The sequence below is a fragment of the Cyprinodon variegatus genome, unplaced genomic scaffold, assembly GCF_000732505.1.
Source record: "Cyprinodon variegatus isolate N-32 unplaced genomic scaffold, C_variegatus-1.0 Scaffold914, whole genome shotgun sequence".
Classification (NCBI taxonomy): Eukaryota; Metazoa; Chordata; class Actinopteri; order Cyprinodontiformes; family Cyprinodontidae; genus Cyprinodon; species Cyprinodon variegatus.
Genome location: NW_015151367.1, coordinates 4,965 through 21,641, shown reverse-complemented (window position 1 = coordinate 21,641; position 16,677 = coordinate 4,965). Strand labels below are relative to the sequence as shown.

Sequence of the window (16,677 nt, the reverse complement as noted above, 5' to 3'; positions counted from 1 at the left end):
AAGTTTCAAAGATGTACAGTAGATTCTGGCTGAACATACTTTGTACGTGTTCAGTTTATTGTATGTGTTTTTCAAGGAATTCCTGGCTTTGGTACTCCTGGTCCTGCTGGAAGTCGAGGGTTGCCAGGTAGGTTATTCCCATCATGCTGCATTTAAACCCTAAATGTTTGTTTCTGTGTTTTCTGCTGTAACGTTTCTGTCTGGTTCTCCATGTTAAGGTGAGAAGGGAGACCCAGGTCCTCCTGGTCCAGCTGGCGGCCCAGGCTTTCCTGGCTCTAAAGGAGATCCCGGCTTCCAAGGTCCTCCAGGTCCTCCAGGTCTCAGTGGCCCTCCAGGACCTCCAGGACAGTCATTCCAGGGCGCTAAAGGGATTCAAGGACCCCCTGGACCACCTGGAAGATCAGGTAAAGGGCTTTGTTGGTGTTTGTCACCACGTGATCAGTTTGGAAGTTCCTGCCTGGTTTTCTGCAGTTAGAGAAAAAAAGCAACATATACTTTTAAACATCCAAGAAAAATTAGAGTGTGCTTTGTTATAAGGCCACTACAGGTTTTATATACGATGATGACTGAACCAACTTAAAAATATATATCACATTAGATAACTATTTATAACAGAATTTGGGGAAAACATTTGAATGGTTCCAATCAATGTCAGAATCTGGTTATTTAGTTTACAACCTCTAAGTAGAACCAGGCAGGAGATCCATGCTGAATCAGATATCAATCACAACCGTGTTCGTTGATTTGCATGGGTCATTGTTTCACTGATCAGCACCATTGGCCAAAGAGCCGCACCACTCTTTTCTTCCAGCACCAGGTTTTCAAACACATCGACCCCCAGCTTGACACCACAACTGTCAGGGCTTCCCCTTCTCTCACACCAGTCACAGTTTTCGCAAAGTTTTCACTTTGTACCAAAACACCATGTCTATTTTCACATTGTTATGCCCGTGTCATCATCTACATTTGTTGTTCTTCCCATTATCTTTTTCCACACTTTCCCTCCTGACCGATCCCATCTTTGGGATGGTGTAAACTCCTTCTATCCCAACGCCAAAGCACCTAGTGAATGATATTCTGTACCTCTGTCTTTTCACAGCCTCTGTGTGTGTTTGGTTTCTTTTGATTGTTAGGAAGGTAAAACCTGGTGTTAATCATCTAAGCCACAAACAAACTCAAAACACTGTTTCATTTTGGATCAAACAGATTCCTTTATTTAGTGTATAGAAACGCACTGATTGTTCAGTTAATTATCAGATTCTGAAATCGATGATTGCCACCAGATCTGACAGCAAACATCAAATAGCTAACCTGAGGTTTGCCTTTTAACATTTCATGTAAGATTTTATTTGTAATCTTAGAAGTGAGCCCCTCCCAAACCTTTCAGCTCATGATGTAATGACTCAGAATAGAGGGACCCAGTATTAGGGCCAGACAGACAGTGGGATAACGTTAAAAGCATTTATTAAAAAACAACCGTTCTACGTATCTACAGTGGCTGCAGCTAGGGCGTCTAAGGCAGGAACCTTTGCAAGAGAGGAACACAGGTTAGTGACCACGGTAATCTAGCGGAGGTTGATTATGAACTATTGAGTCCCTAACCTGGTTTGACAGTTCAGTCCGTGCCCAGCCGGTCAGCTGACAAGACGCAGCAGACTCTGCCAGAGAGTTCCAGACGCTGAAGCTCCAGGACTGGTAGGAGATCTGATCTGAGCAGACTAAGGAAGACAGGATAATCCACAGGGCAAAGACAAGAGGCAGATCCAGGTTCAGTCCACAGTGGAATCCAACAGGAGTCCGAAGACGGGTCCGGCAAACAGATCAGACAGGGGCAGGCAGGCTCAAAGGTCAGAATACAAAAACGGGTCAGGATCAGGCAATAAGAACAGTAATAGCAACGCTCTAAGACTCTCTACACCAAATGCTCAAGAATGATGACTGGGAGCAAGCAGCTAAAATAGAGGCAGGAACAGGTGGATCAAATGAGCAGAAATGAGAAACCAGGCAGAGTTAGACGGGTGAATAAAATGTGCAATTAAGCCAGTCATCAGCGCCAAGATTATAACACAGAAATAACAGTGGCACAGACTCGTAGACCACCGGAAATAGATTTAATTCTTTCACTCTCTATGTATAAATATGTATAGAAATATAGAGTAAAGTTATTGCACTTATTTTTAAATACGATTAATTTTTAAAGACATTCATTCTTTAATTTAACTGTGCATTTCACATGTAAAGGTTTATTTACTGCAAATTTGAATCTATGTAAATAAAAATTACCAACAGAAATGTTACATTTCCATATTTCAATGTACATTTATTTTATGGGACATTAACATATATATATTTCCTGATAAATTCAGGCTCTCCATTTTGTTGCTCCAAACCCCTCTAAAGAATGTTTGAAGATATTTTGATGTGAGTTTTTTTATTAAATAGAAATACATCTTGTTGGTATGAAAGTAAATAACTCCTTTTAGTGGAGAAGGCCTGTAGACCCTTTGTTTAAATAACTCAATTTGGTTTACATCCATGCTAAAATAACACCATACCAGCATTTTTTAGCTTTTTGCCTAGCAAAGTAACACTAAGCAAAACAGCACTATATCAATCATCTGATTGTGAATAATACAAATATATATATATAAAAAAATGTAGATTACATAAAACTGCAGCATTTGTTGCCAGTCATTTTAGAAGGCCTCCCTTTATAGAGATTTATTTCACATAGAGTAAAATGTTTGAAGATATTTTTTCTTGTCATGTTCATGATTTTAGCTGACAGGTAAAGAAAACTTAGAATTCTGTTTTTACACTGCAAAAAATTTAAATCTAAATAGGTCATTTGGTCTTAAAATAAGTGCATTTTTTCTTGAATTGGGGAGGTAAGTGAGACACTTTGCCAATGGAACAAGACAATTTACATTTGAAATAAGAAAAAACTAATGCATTATTATTATTATTTATTTCAAGTGCATATTATCTAATTATCTTATTTTAAATGTAAAAATACTCATTCCACTGGCAAACTATCTTATTTACCTGCTCAAATTAAGGGTAAATACACTTGATTTAAGAAATTTTTACTTAAATTCAGATCGTTTTTGCAGTGTAAGAAATATTGAATATTGCTTTAGACCAAGAAAAGGATATTTCTAACAAAAATATCATTTATATGATGCTCTATTTCTTGAGATGTACCTATAGTATCTAAAATAGTATGAAATCTGGAAATAAAGCGAAACAAACTATTTTTGTTGCCAAAAAAAAAAAAAAAAACACGTTACCACCACTATGAACAAACCTGAAGGTCATTTATACTCATAGAGCATTTGGAGTTGGTAGATTTGTATGCGTCTGTTGATGCGTCTCTATGCAAAAACTTCAATAAAACTGTTTTGAGTTTGTCTGGCTTTGCTGTCATGACTGAGCCTAGTCCCACCAATCAAGTCATCTGCATGAGGACTGTTCATGTGAACACAAACACCGAACCTCACACAGTGCTGGATAATCACTAATCACATGAACAAGATCAAGGTCAATAATAATAAAAAAAATTCCCAAGAAATAACTGTAGATTTCTCATATTGGTTAAATAAAAAAAAAAAAAAAAGCTTTGGTGAAATCAAGATTAAGTCCCTCTTGATGGAGCTTCAGCATTTTCCAACAAACTCCGTCACTGTGTGAGGCCAGAAGGAAACAAAATGTGACCGTATGAAAAGATGTTTCTGTGAAATCTTACTCCGTGTTTCCTGTGGCTTGGCCCCACCCACCACGGTGTGGCCCCTGCCTCTCCACGTGACAACTCTTGCGTCCGGCCTCGCAGGCCCCTCAGGTCAGATGAACGGCATCCAGACTTTTCTGCACGTCTCCAGCATCAACACTTTAATTTAACCTCACTCTCTGATTTACTGTGATGGGAACATTTCCTCTAAAAAATATCTGAGGCTTCTTTTATTTCTTCCTTCTGACTCCTTTCTTTCACCTTTCATGCACCCTGATGATATGATAATCCACATTTAACAAGTAAGCACGTTTAGAAAAAATGAAAATAAAGATGCATATATGTAGGGTTTGGCACTGGATCACTAATACGTGTTATTAAATTAAAAAAAGGAAGCACTGAATTATTGATCACAATCACTCACACTCAATCTAACACACTCAAGAATTTACTGAATTTTTCTATGTTGTCTACTTTAATGTATTTTCTGTACGGATAAAAAAAAGGTTAGGCATTTGCTACTTTTAAAGTTTAAATTTTTTGTTTAAATAGACCATTTAACTTTTTGTAAATAAGTATGGCAGCAGAAGTATGTCGTCCTGTGGAGGTTTGTCATGCTACACATACAAGTAAGCCACAATAAATCACAAAATTTAATTCAAATTTCTTACTTTGATACGGTGCACCTGTTCGCATTTGGTTGGAACGGGAATTTTCTTTTTTTTCTTTATGTTTATGTCACTTTACCACGAGGCATTGCAGGATGTTGGGCGTTTTCCTTTAGTTCTTAAGAAGCTGCACTGATTCTCATCTGTACTGCCAGTAGATGGCGCACATCTGTTTATGTCTTGGGGATGTAAATCTATTTAAACTTAAAAAGGATTATCTTAATACTATCAGGATGGACGTGTAGTGTATATCACCTTGCTTTACAATAATTAAAAGTTTTTTGGTCCTTTTTGTGAAGGCATATGTACCTTTAAGCTAGTGGTTAACATGCTACCTTTAAACATGTAAGAGGATATGACTCAGTGCTGTTTGTATGCACAGCATACCATGTAGAAAAGTGTTTTTTCTCTGTTGTATCGATCGACACAGTTACAATATAAAAACAATGAAGAAGACAATGGTCAACATGGAAATTGAAACATATTGGCTTCGGTGATTATGCCTCTCTACCTTTTACTTGTCAAGTTCCAGGAAAGCACCATGTTTATATGGTCTTCCTTGCATTGCATCTACATTTTGTACTGAGTAGCATGTTAAAGCCAATGTGTATTAAATATGTAAATGGAAGAGGGGATAACAAGCTTAAAATGCTTTCCCTACAATTCTATTAGACAAGTATTTGCTTTATGAATATCAGCCACATGGTAGTATTTTGAACTAATTTCAGTCATGGCCTGATAGCCTGAAGCCACAGCCACCTAAAGTGGCTCTGAAACCCTCGGTAGCTCCTTGGTATTCAATAGAGCTTAAGCCAACTTGGAGATTTATACAAACATTAAGTGCAGCAACTTGACATTTTTATGGTTTTTGTTTAGTGATAGATGCTTTAACCAAACTATCCAATGCGATACTTCTGCTGCCATGCTGATCACGCAACTTCTGAGTGAAACTGCTGTGTAAATGGATTTATAGAGTTCCAGAACCTAGACTTTATCTAAACCCTCAGTCTTAGACTAACTGAAAGTCCACAAACCACAATAGATTTAAAAAAGGCATAAAATACAACTAATACAATTAGCTGCAGCTTTAATATGATATATTATTTATTACTGTATTTAATTTCCTATTTTTGATTAGGATTAAATGGTCTATTTCAGAAACAAGCAGTATAGCAGAAAATATTTGGAGACACTAACGGGTGCTTTATTAGTAATACAATATAATAATGTACCCAGAAAGGCAAAAACGATTTTTTTTTTTTTCATTTGCTTAATGAAGATTAAACACAATGTTTACCAACCATATTTATCGACCTTAAAGGAAAAAGGACAGCATAAACACTATTAAATTACACAGCAATTTGATTGATAATGGTGAAAATTCTCATAAATATGCTCATAGGCAATACATCCAAACAGGACTATATAATCAAATAGAATGAAGTATTATACTAAGATAGACAAACAAAATAAATCATGTTAGGGAACACTTCTACAATGATTTGGCTTCAGAATTTGTGTAACATAACACTTAAGAACTAAGATACTTAAATGGATAAACTCTGGTTGTTTAAATTGCCTGCAGTTAAAAAGTGGAATAATGTATAAATTGAATGTCAATCCATGGATAAAAAGAGTTTGTTGATGGGCTGCTGATGCTTATTTTGAGGTAAAAAGTGAAATAATATTTTATCATTTTTAAAACTTGAGAAAAACCAAAAGGAGTCAAATTTCTCTGTTGGAACTTGAAATATTTGAAAAAGTACAAGTGGAGCAAGACAATAATATACTAAATATATATAGCAATTAAACTTCAGTTACAGTATTAAAAGATTAATTTAAGGTTTGATCACCTCATTGGTTAGACATAAATATTTCTTTAATTGTTAACCAAATGCATATTATACTCACTGTTTAATTAACAACACATAAAGCAAGTCAGGTTAGATGGAATGTGGAAAAAAATATATATTGTAAATACTGAATTAATTGATACTTAAAAAATAGTAAAAAGTGATTATTGTAAGTAAAGGACAAACATCAAGATAAACTTTGATCTAGACACACATTTAAAGAAATATATCAATGTTAGGATTTGATTAGCACCCCCTGTATGTTCTGTTTTTTGTTTTCTCTGTCTAAACCTCTTCTTCTTCCTTTTTTGCCCTGCGACATCGTCCTTGTGCCGTTTTACCTGGGAATTCTGGGAATCCTAGGTCCTCCAGGTTAGACTCAATGGTTTATGATCAAACAGGGTGAAACAGTAATGGATGTAGAGGTGTCGTCACCTTGGAAACCATGGATGGATGGATGGATGGATGGATGGATGGATGGATGGATGGATGGATGGATGGATGGATGGATGGATGGATGTTTTTTTTTCTACAGGACCAAATGGACGTCTCAAGCAGGACTAATAAAACACATAAACTCCCTCTTCCTTCCTTGACATAACTTTTGTGTTTTTTATCTTTATAATTTGACAGTAAGGTTTCTTAATAGGATATGACTCTGTGCTATTTATATGCACAGCATATGGTGAGAAAATTGTTTTTTTCGTCTGTTGTAACGATCGCCATGGTTACAATATACAAACAATGAAGAAGACAAGGGTGAAAGTAAATATTAAACTCATTCACTTTGGTGATAATGTCTCTCTACCTTTTATGTTTCAAGTTCCAGGGAATGGAAAGCACAATATTTACATTGTCTTTCTTTGCACTGCATTTACCTTTTCTAGTGAGTCAGTAATTTAAAGCCAACGCGTATCAATTATTTAAATGGAGGAGGAGAGATCTAGAGTTACCTCACAGCTTCTGCTACTGCAGCTAGAAACCACTGATTAGTGCTGAAATCTTGGTGTCATGATTGACTCAGACCTGAACGTTTAGATGCACATAAAGGCAGTTACTATGTTAGCCTTTTATCACCGGAAAAACATTTCTGGATTAAAGGACTAATGTCCAAGAAGGATCTAGAAAAACTCCTTCTTGCATGTATCTTTAGTAGAATTGATTACTGCAACAGTGTCTGCATATGTATGTCTAAAGTCCATCAGAAAGCTGCAACTGATCCAAAATGCTGCTGCCCATGTTTTCACTAGAACTAACAAAGTAGATCACATCAGCCCCATTCTGAAGCCCTTCCATTGGCTCCCTGTAGCTCAGAGAATAGACCTTAAAATCTTTCTGTTAGTCTATAAATCACTGAATGGGTCAGCACCTCAATACATAACAGATTTTTTTGTCTGTGTATTAACCTCCCATACCACTCAGGTATTCTAGTTCCAGTCTACTCTGTCCACCCAGAACTAGAACCAAACATGGAGTAGCAGCATTTAGTTCCTATGCTCCACTGATCTGGAACAAACTCCCAGAAGACTGTAAAAGTGCTGAAAGCCTGAGTTCTTTTAAGTCAAGGTTAAAAATTCATTTCTTTTAGAAATGCGTTTGACCGTAGAAGTTAAACTGTTAACTGAGGAATTATTAGTTTAAGGTTGTGGGTCAAATGTTACATTTGTTTTGCTACCGGCTTTTATCTGTACTTGTTTTTATTCTGCTTTTATTTTCCTTTTATTTTAATGTTTAATCCATGTAAAGCACTTTGACTTGTCTCTGAACTAAACTCTGCTCTATGAATAAACTTGCCTTGCTACACATTAAAGTGACAGTAAGGCTGTCTGATAGATTTATATAGTTACAAAACAAAGTTCAGATAAAAATAATTGAACTGTATTGATCACACATTGGACAAATGTACCTCTGCATTTAACCCATCCCCTTGGGGAGCAGTGGGCTGCCATTGTGCAGCGCCCAGGGAGCAGTGTGAGGTTAAGGGTCTTTGCTCAGAGAGCCAGAGTGACAGTCTGTGGGAGTGGGACTCAAACTAAAAACCTCAGGATTCCAAGCTATATGCCCTAACCACTAGTCTCCACTCCTTATTTTGGTTAAGCTTGTTTATCTTCTTATTTATATACTAAATATTGATTTATGCAGAGTAATGGGTATTTTTGACATCAACACGTCGATTATACCAAAAGCTGTTATGTTAAACTGTAATTGTGCAGTAGCAGATCCCATTATTCTAATGTTTTACAAAATGGTGGTTGTGATCATTTTGTGATTGAAATGACTGTCTGATATCATATTGTGTTGTAAACATTACTACGAAACCTGACCTCTTATCCTGTGCATCTGTAGGTCCCCCTGGACCAGAGGGTCCCCGTGGGCTGCCAGGAAGTGGCGGTGGTAGGGGTGAGAAGGGTAACCCTGGAAATCCAGGTCAGCCAGGCCTTCCTGGTCAGAAAGGAGATATTGGTTTTCCAGGACCTCCGGTAAGATCCTGCACTATTTTAACAACTGGTAACAGAGTAAAAGATGGGTGAAATAAATGCTGATTTTTTCTGTCTTAATATTGCTTTCCCTTTTTTTTTAAATAAGGGTCCTGCTGGTGGCCCTGGGGGCCCGGGTATAAAGGGAGACCCAGGATTTCCAGGAACTCCCGGCTTCCCAGGTTAGTTCCCAGTAAAGGCTTTTTGTCCTCCTTCAGTTATGTCAGCTCTTAGCATATATTGTAAATAACAACAAAATGTTCCTTTCATCTCTGTCAGGAGAAAAGGGAGACCCAGGACTACCTGGTCCAAGCGGACTTCCTGGAGATCCTGGTGCGGATGGATTTCCAGGTATGTGAAAAACACACTTTCAGCTCCAAAGAACAGAACCCAAAAATATCTAAATATTAAAGCTAATGAGTTTTTTCATGGATTGGTTCCACACAGGTCCTCCTGGAGAGCCGGCTCCTAGGCAACCTGTTATAGTAGTGAAAGGAGACAGAGGACCTCCTGGTCCACGGGGAGGTCCAGGTCCACCAGGGTCCACTGGTCCCCCCGGACCCTCTGGATCCCCAGGTGGGTGAAACAGGGCTGTTTATCTTTGGCTTGATTTTTGTGTTGACATAGACACGGAGATTCAATTTATAAAGCTGTTTACTGTTTTGAGATTTGGCTTTCCAAACTTTCTGCTAAAAATAGCTTTTGAAAAAGCATTAACTCACCTTGTTTTTGTCTAAAATTATGTTGTGAGAATCTGAAATGGCAAAAAGGATTATAAGTTAAATGCAATGCAATTGCATAGCACTACATGAGGCTAAAATGTTTATTTTACAAGAAATACTATGCCTTTTTTATCATTGTAGGATATCTTTTTTTTTTTTTAGAAAATTACCATGAGAGTACTGATTTTTTTAAAGTAGAAGTGTATTTTTTTCCTTCTTCTAGGTCTACCAGGTCCACCTGGAGATCCTGGTACACCTGGTCCCCCAGGCTTCAACGGTCCACCTGGTGGGAAAGGAGACACTGGACCTGCAGGACGGCCTGGTAGGAAATGCAACTTACTGCCCAAATTTAAAAAGTTATATGTCTATTTTTAATTTGGATTTATTTTTACTCAATTGGTCACTATGTATATTTAATTACATATAATTTAATTTAATTTAATGCTATTTAAAAAACTATTTAAAACCCAGCTTTCTCTTATCATTTAATGCATTTAACTGTGTTTATTATATTTAATCGTTTTCTCTTTCCCCAGGTCTAAAGGGCAACCCTGGTCCACCTGGTTCAGATGGACCACAGGGTCCGCCGGGTATTCCCGGGTCTGGCTCAGCAGCCCACGGCTTCCTCCTCACCAGACACAGCCAAACTGAATTTCCACCAAGCTGTCCTGACGGAACGAACCCCATCTACGACGGATATTCTCTGTTATACGTGCAGGGCAACGAGAGGGCGCACGGACAGGACCTCGGTATGCAGCAGCTTAATTTCAATCCCCTCATACCTTTTCTACAAACCTGCAACAGAAACAAACTCTTGATTTGATTTTGGTAACTTAGGCACAGCCGGCAGCTGTCTGCGCAGATTCAGCCCCATGCCTTTCATGTTCTGCAACATCAACAACGTCTGCAACTTTGCTGCCCGTAACGACTACTCCTACTGGCTGTCCACTCCGGAACCCATGCCTATGTCCATGGAGGCTGTGACTGGAGAGAGCATCAAGCCTTTCATCAGCAGGTACAGATGGAAGGATGGGTGAAATAAAAGGACAGGATTTCTAGGTAGTAAATATCCTTCTGTGTGTATTTGTAGGTGTTCCGTGTGTGAAGCTCCAGCTATGGTGATTGCAGTCCACAGCCAGACCATCCAGGTTCCTTCTTGCCCTGCCAGTTGGAGTCTCCTGTGGATTGGATACTCCTTCATGATGGTAAGAAGACATACGGGGGCACAAAACACTTTTTAAATGCTTCCTTATGGCAGAAATCTTCTAGATGATAAGATTAAGTTAGTCCAATGTTTAATGTGTCTGTCTTTTAGCCTCAGCACCCATTTGGGAAACCACGCTAACTCTAATTCCAGTGCAAATGTGCAAAAAAACGGTGTTGATATTCCACTAAATTTCTGCTATTAAATAACAAATTACGATTAAAATTGCATTTAAATGTGTTTTTTCACTTAATAGCTGAAAAAAACAGCGTGAGATGTATCCAAATTTCAGCCACATATCTATTAGAAGCCATCATCCTCCAACTACTTCCGATCTTCTTCGTCTTTTTACGAGGCTGTAAGGTCCAGGTCATGATCACTTGCCCCATGTGATGCAAAAAAAGTGTTTCCATTGCAGTTTTGTGAAATGTAAGAATTTCTATCCTGTCACTACCCGATCCGTACCGTAAGCATGATCCGTAGTGTCAGCTCAGTTGCGCATGTGTAACCAGGTATACATCCGGGTCGCCCTCAATTTTATTTTGTAAAGAACACTTAAATTACACTTTTCACTTCTTAAAAACACTTAGCATACTAAACTCTAATTTGTTAAAGGATAATGTATTTCCTGAGAAAATAAATGCCTTAAAATCCTTTCTGTTTTATCACTCATTCTGTGCCCAATTTGTACAGGAAATGTGATCCTATGCTACTTCTGGGAGCTAACTTTTGTGGTTTCAGATTTAAAAATAAATCTAGTGTTAATCTTATGGAATATAGTGCGTAACCTTAAGAAAGAAATGACTAAAATGCAGATAAACATGGTTTAATCATATTTTGCCGGACTACTCTGGGCATGTCCGATGATGACAAAATGTAAAGAGAATGTAAAAAGCATCAAAATTGTTCCAGAAATGTGTATTACCTTTCTTTGGTGAGTAAAGGATAGAAATAAGTAATTTTAGTATCATAATTACAGTATTTATGGTGACCTGGATGTATATCTGGTTGTACATACGCAAATGAGCTGATGGTACGGATCTTGCTTCTGGGATGGAGCCAGTAATGACAGATACAAAAAAAAACACCTCATTGAAGCATAAAACATTTTTAACAAAATAATTTGATGTTTTTTTTTTTCATTGAAATGTTTCCATTAAGAAAATTTATTTTTGTAATTGCAATTTTGCAATTTGATGGTTAATGGAAACGTAGCCAGTGACACCTGAAAGGGTGTGATCAGTAGGAATGTTCTCCCCACTCTGAACCTCAGTGGTATTGGTGGAATATATTTAAACTGGAGATCAGGTTTTATCCGGTGTTCAGTCAGCTCAGCATACCTCGTCAGGCCACCATATAGTAATATGCATCAAAAGACGTCAGATTTGCATAGGCATTTGCAAACGCTTATGCTAGTTTGACGCTATAAGCATCAGCTCAGCATACCCTGTCAGTCCAGCATACCCATAGTAATATGCATTTCATTGAGTGTCCTCTGTCTGTGCTCTCCTTACAGCCAATCATGCTGTTTTATTTCCTGATTTAGTCAGGCTTTTGGCATAGTTTTGTGCATAAAACAACTAAATAAGTCCTTCACTATGTCCATTACACGCATTCTAAACCCTTCTGTAAATACACTTTAAACTACCTCAACACGCAAGTATGCCTTTATTCATGTAAAAAGAAACAATTTAATTAATACTTTTTGGTGTTTTTTGAAGGGTATGTTTTATTAAATACAAACCCTTATAGAATATAAGTGTGCCTAATGAGGTTTTGTGGACTGCAAGTTGCAGGCCCCTAAAATAGCATATAAAAATGGTGATCCTCTCTAAATACAGCTGAAGCTCATGATGCAACACCTTTAGTTTTAAGTCAATAAGGGAAATTTGAAAATAAATTGATCAAATGGTGCAATCAGTTACGTTTCACTTGCCAGCATTTTTGTTCATTAGTAATTGGTTTAATATTTCATCTTTAGTACAGAGGCCATAACAGGGATGATGACTAGTAAGATAAAATAAATAAATAAATAAAAAATACAACAGATTGGCTTCATTTCCAAAACCAAAAACATTAAAACATGAAAGATTTTTTTTATTACAGTTAAACATTTTTTTTTAAATATACAGTTAGCTGCATTAAACAACTTCTGTATTGTTAATGTGGTGTGTGAATAAAATGTATCTCAATGTCCAGAACAGGAAAATATTTAATGTTTACAATATTGCCCCTACTGGCTAATGCTTCAGTACTTCACTGTTTTTGTTACATCAATGTTGTTGTTGTTTTTTCAGAAACAATATTAGTAAAAGAATGCATTGCATAAAAAGATAATCTGAGAGACACCAAATAAAGCTTAGCAGCCTCTTTAAGGAAAAAACAAAGGAAATATAATTGATTCAAAAACAAAATTATTTTTGATCTTAGTTCTATTCAGTTCCTGCAGGATTCCCATCAAAATATCTTCCAGCTCTCCAATCTTATTTTTTTCTAGGTTTTAATATGAACTCATCTAAAAGATAACTACCCTAATGGAGTCTATTTTGAATCAAGATCTTGCACCATCACTCGTCAGTTGACCGTAGATGTTTCAAAACTCCTTTTGATACCTCCATGTGGTTTAAATAGACCGGGTTATTGTTTGCATGTCTCAGATGAGTCTAAAACTCTGTTCATCTCCTTCCCAGCACACTAGCGCAGGTGCCGAGGGCTCCGGTCAGGCGCTGGCCTCCCCAGGCTCCTGCCTGGAGGAGTTCCGCAGCGCTCCCTTCATAGAGTGCCACGGTAGAGGCTCCTGTAACTACTTCAGCAACTCCTACAGCTTCTGGCTGGCTACTGTGGAGGTTTCAGAAATGTTCAGGTAGGTTTACATGAAACCCACATATTACAGGGGCTACAGAGACCCCTCTATACTTGATTCCCTGGAAAAAATAGAGAAGAACAGAAAAGCTGCAAAGCTTAAAGAAAATGTCTTTTTCTTAGAAAATAAAGTATACTTTTGTGTGTTTTTATTACAAAGTGATATATTACTATAATTTGTGCTTATTCCTACAAAATACATAAACTTAAAGAATTTTTTTCTTTTATATTGCTATTTTCTGAATTGGTCAGAGTCCTAAAAAAAAATAAAATTTTAGCAAATTTTAATTTAAGATAAGGTAAGACAGACTTTAATGATCTCTCAGTCGAGAAATTCACTTAACAGATCAGCTCAATAGTCAAAAGAAGGTGCCAAAAGGAGAAAAAGGTGCATGGGGTATATATACAGTGCATCCACATATATACAGCGGATCAAGATTTTACATTTTTAGAATCCAAAGCTTCCTTCAAAATAAGAAAGTTAACCAGATGTGTCTTTATCACACATTAGATAATAAGAATTGAACTTGATCTCATACTGGAGAAATTTAACCCTTCCCCTTGGGGAGCAGTGGGCTGCCATAGTGCGACGCCTGGGAAACAATCTGTGGTTAAGGGTTTTGCTAAGGACCCCAGGGTGCAGGCTGTGGGGTTTGAACCGGTTACTTGCAACCTTCTCAGAACACAAGCACTCTGCTCTAACCCACTAGGCCAACTCAACTAAATTTGGATTGGCTTCATTTTCTCTTTTTTTACAACTTCTCACATTTGTTCTCTTTCCCAAACCCCTCACAGGAAGCCCCAGTCAGAGACATTAAAGGCAGGTAACCTACATACACGCGTCAGCCGCTGTGTGGTTTGCATGAAGAGAACGTAATATCACGTGGCGGAGAGCAGAGCGGAGGACGCCAGAAACACAGCGAGACACGTTAGGAGGAACGACATGGGCTCCAGTCGCCATGGCAAGAAGGTGGCATTCCAATGGTGCATTGACTTTGTGGGGGGAAAAAAAAGAAAAGAAAAAAAATATCTGAAATTGAAACAATGGTGCTACTGTGCAACACAGCTTAGAGAAGAGTAAAAAAAAAAAAACTGACATAAATATCATTTCATTTAGTCTTTGTTTTTCTTAAGAAGTACCTCAAAATGAAAGCAGACAAATATTCGCTATATGGTACCATGATGGATGTATGACTACAAAAGTGCATTTTTTCACTCTTTTCTTCCCTCTTTAAGGACTTTTATTTTTTAAAGAAAAAAAAAAACACTAATGACATTTTGCTGCAAGAAAAAAATGTGTCACACTACATCTTTCCTTCTACTCTTTTTTATTTTGGCTTCATTTACATCAAGCAGGCAGTCTCCAATGGTTACAAAATCAGCACTTTGACTTTGGAATATCCAGGATGCGAGATGCACTGATGAGCTTTCCTTCACCGAGACCGGATGCATTTTGAAAAAAAAAAAAATAAAAACATTTATTTCTTTGTCATCCTTCTGTCGTTTTACATCCAGTTTCATAGAACTAACCCTGCTGTATCCCACCTGCTAACCATCAACCTACACATTGCTCTTCCTTTTTATTTTTGTAAGTAATAAAATGTGTATATTGTGTAAAACACCTTTTTGTTTTGTTTTTTTAGCATATTAAGTCTAAAGCTGCACCAGCTGCTTGTTGTGACAGTTTTCCAGGTTGGTTTTTCTTTCTTTCTTTTTTTTTTTTTTTTAGCTCACACTCTTGCAGGCACTCACACATTTACTTTTATTGCTCACTCAGATATTGTACAAAGTAAGGCTTATATGAATGGAACAGTATTTTATATATAATAAATTTATATTTGAGAAAAAAAAAGAGCATAACACTATTCTTTTTTTTGGCTGTGGGGAAATTTAAAACCTATTTTAACCTCAGAACAGCCAAAACAAAGCACATGACTTAACAGACGGGCATTTCTCACTAAATATACCAGTTTCTTAGAATTTACACCAATTCCAATCACTCTTACCTTTTCTAAAGCGATTAGCAAAATTAATACATGCTGGTTTAATTCTATGGTGTTGTTAGGTAGTTTAATATTGCAAATTAATTGTGCAAAAAAAACATTTAGATCAAATTGTAAGAAGAGATTTAATGATGCTACATGTTCTATAATATTTCCAGGTGCTGGGCTTGTTTGTAACATAAAGAGCTCCAGAAATTTGGGTTCAACCAAAATGTTTTAACCCACTTAATGCTGGCTTGAATTTGAACCTTGAAACACAGGTTTGGGTGTCTGTACATTGAAATGCACCCATCTTATCAGGTGGGAACGCTGATGTGATGTAACTCGGCAAAAGCTGCTTTAAGCGGGGGGAGGTTAAGATTTTCCTGTGATTTTTTTTTTATTGTTGTTGTTTTTTTTTTCATTACTGCTTTTATGAATTCTAATATTGTCAACTTCGGGTTCGATTAAAGATGTGCATTTGTTTTGTTTTTTTTTTTGTTTCTGTTTTGTTATGTTACTCAGAAGTTGTTATAAACTTTTAAAACTGAAATAAATGCTATGTCTAAAGTTTTGTCTTCTAATTAAATTTCTACGTTTTTACAGATATAGCTGACATATTCCGGTAATGCTTATTTTAGTCATGCCTAAAATCAAATTTAATTAAGAAAAAAAATATATAAAGTTTAATTATATTTATGTTATAGTGTTTGAGAAGTTCATTGTGAAATAGAACAAACGCAGATACATAATGTTTTTGATTTTTTTCTATTATTATGGTTTTATTTGGCCTGAAACAATTGGATTAATAGTGATTAATGAATAATTGAAATAATCATCAACTTATTTAATAATTGATTAATCTTTAAATGGTGTATAAAGAATGTAAAACATGCCTTTAGCTGACAGAGCAACCCACTTAGAGCAGTAATTATATCAAAATTGTAAAAAAAAAATAATAAAAAAAAGAATGTAAAGATTTAGCATTTAAGATAAGAAAAAACTTTTTCGTCTGTCAATATGCTCTATCCAGAACCAGGAAAAAACAGAGACATGTACCTAACTACAATGAGAAAACCCATACATTGACTGGTGTAACTTAAAAAAAAAGGCCGAAGCAGAACAACCTTGGATGTTCTTGTCTCTTACCAACAGATGAAAGAAACTATTAAAAATTAATTA

The 16,677-nt window shown here is 36.7% G+C and overlaps 1 protein-coding gene across 2 annotated transcripts in view; it reads left to right on the top strand.

Moving 5' to 3' along the window:
* col4a5 (collagen, type IV, alpha 5) overlaps window positions 1-16,046 on the top strand; it is an 83,792-nt gene extending 67,746 nt beyond the window's left edge. For both annotated transcript variants that reach the window (XM_015398143.1, XM_015398142.1), the window contains 12 exons: window positions 77-127; window positions 219-404; window positions 8,595-8,728; window positions 8,835-8,907; window positions 9,005-9,076; window positions 9,173-9,301; window positions 9,671-9,769; window positions 9,984-10,196; window positions 10,285-10,462; window positions 10,538-10,652; window positions 13,342-13,514; window positions 14,309-16,046. In XM_015398143.1, the coding sequence (XP_015253629.1) occupies window positions 77-127; window positions 219-404; window positions 8,595-8,728; window positions 8,835-8,907; window positions 9,005-9,076; window positions 9,173-9,301; window positions 9,671-9,769; window positions 9,984-10,196; window positions 10,285-10,462; window positions 10,538-10,652; window positions 13,342-13,514; window positions 14,309-14,390 (1,505 nt within the window). In that variant the 3' untranslated portion in view covers window positions 14,391-16,046. The remainder of the gene's footprint in view (window positions 1-76; window positions 128-218; window positions 405-8,594; window positions 8,729-8,834; window positions 8,908-9,004; window positions 9,077-9,172; window positions 9,302-9,670; window positions 9,770-9,983; window positions 10,197-10,284; window positions 10,463-10,537; window positions 10,653-13,341; window positions 13,515-14,308) is intronic.
* The last annotated feature ends 631 nt before the right edge of the window (window positions 16,047-16,677 follow it).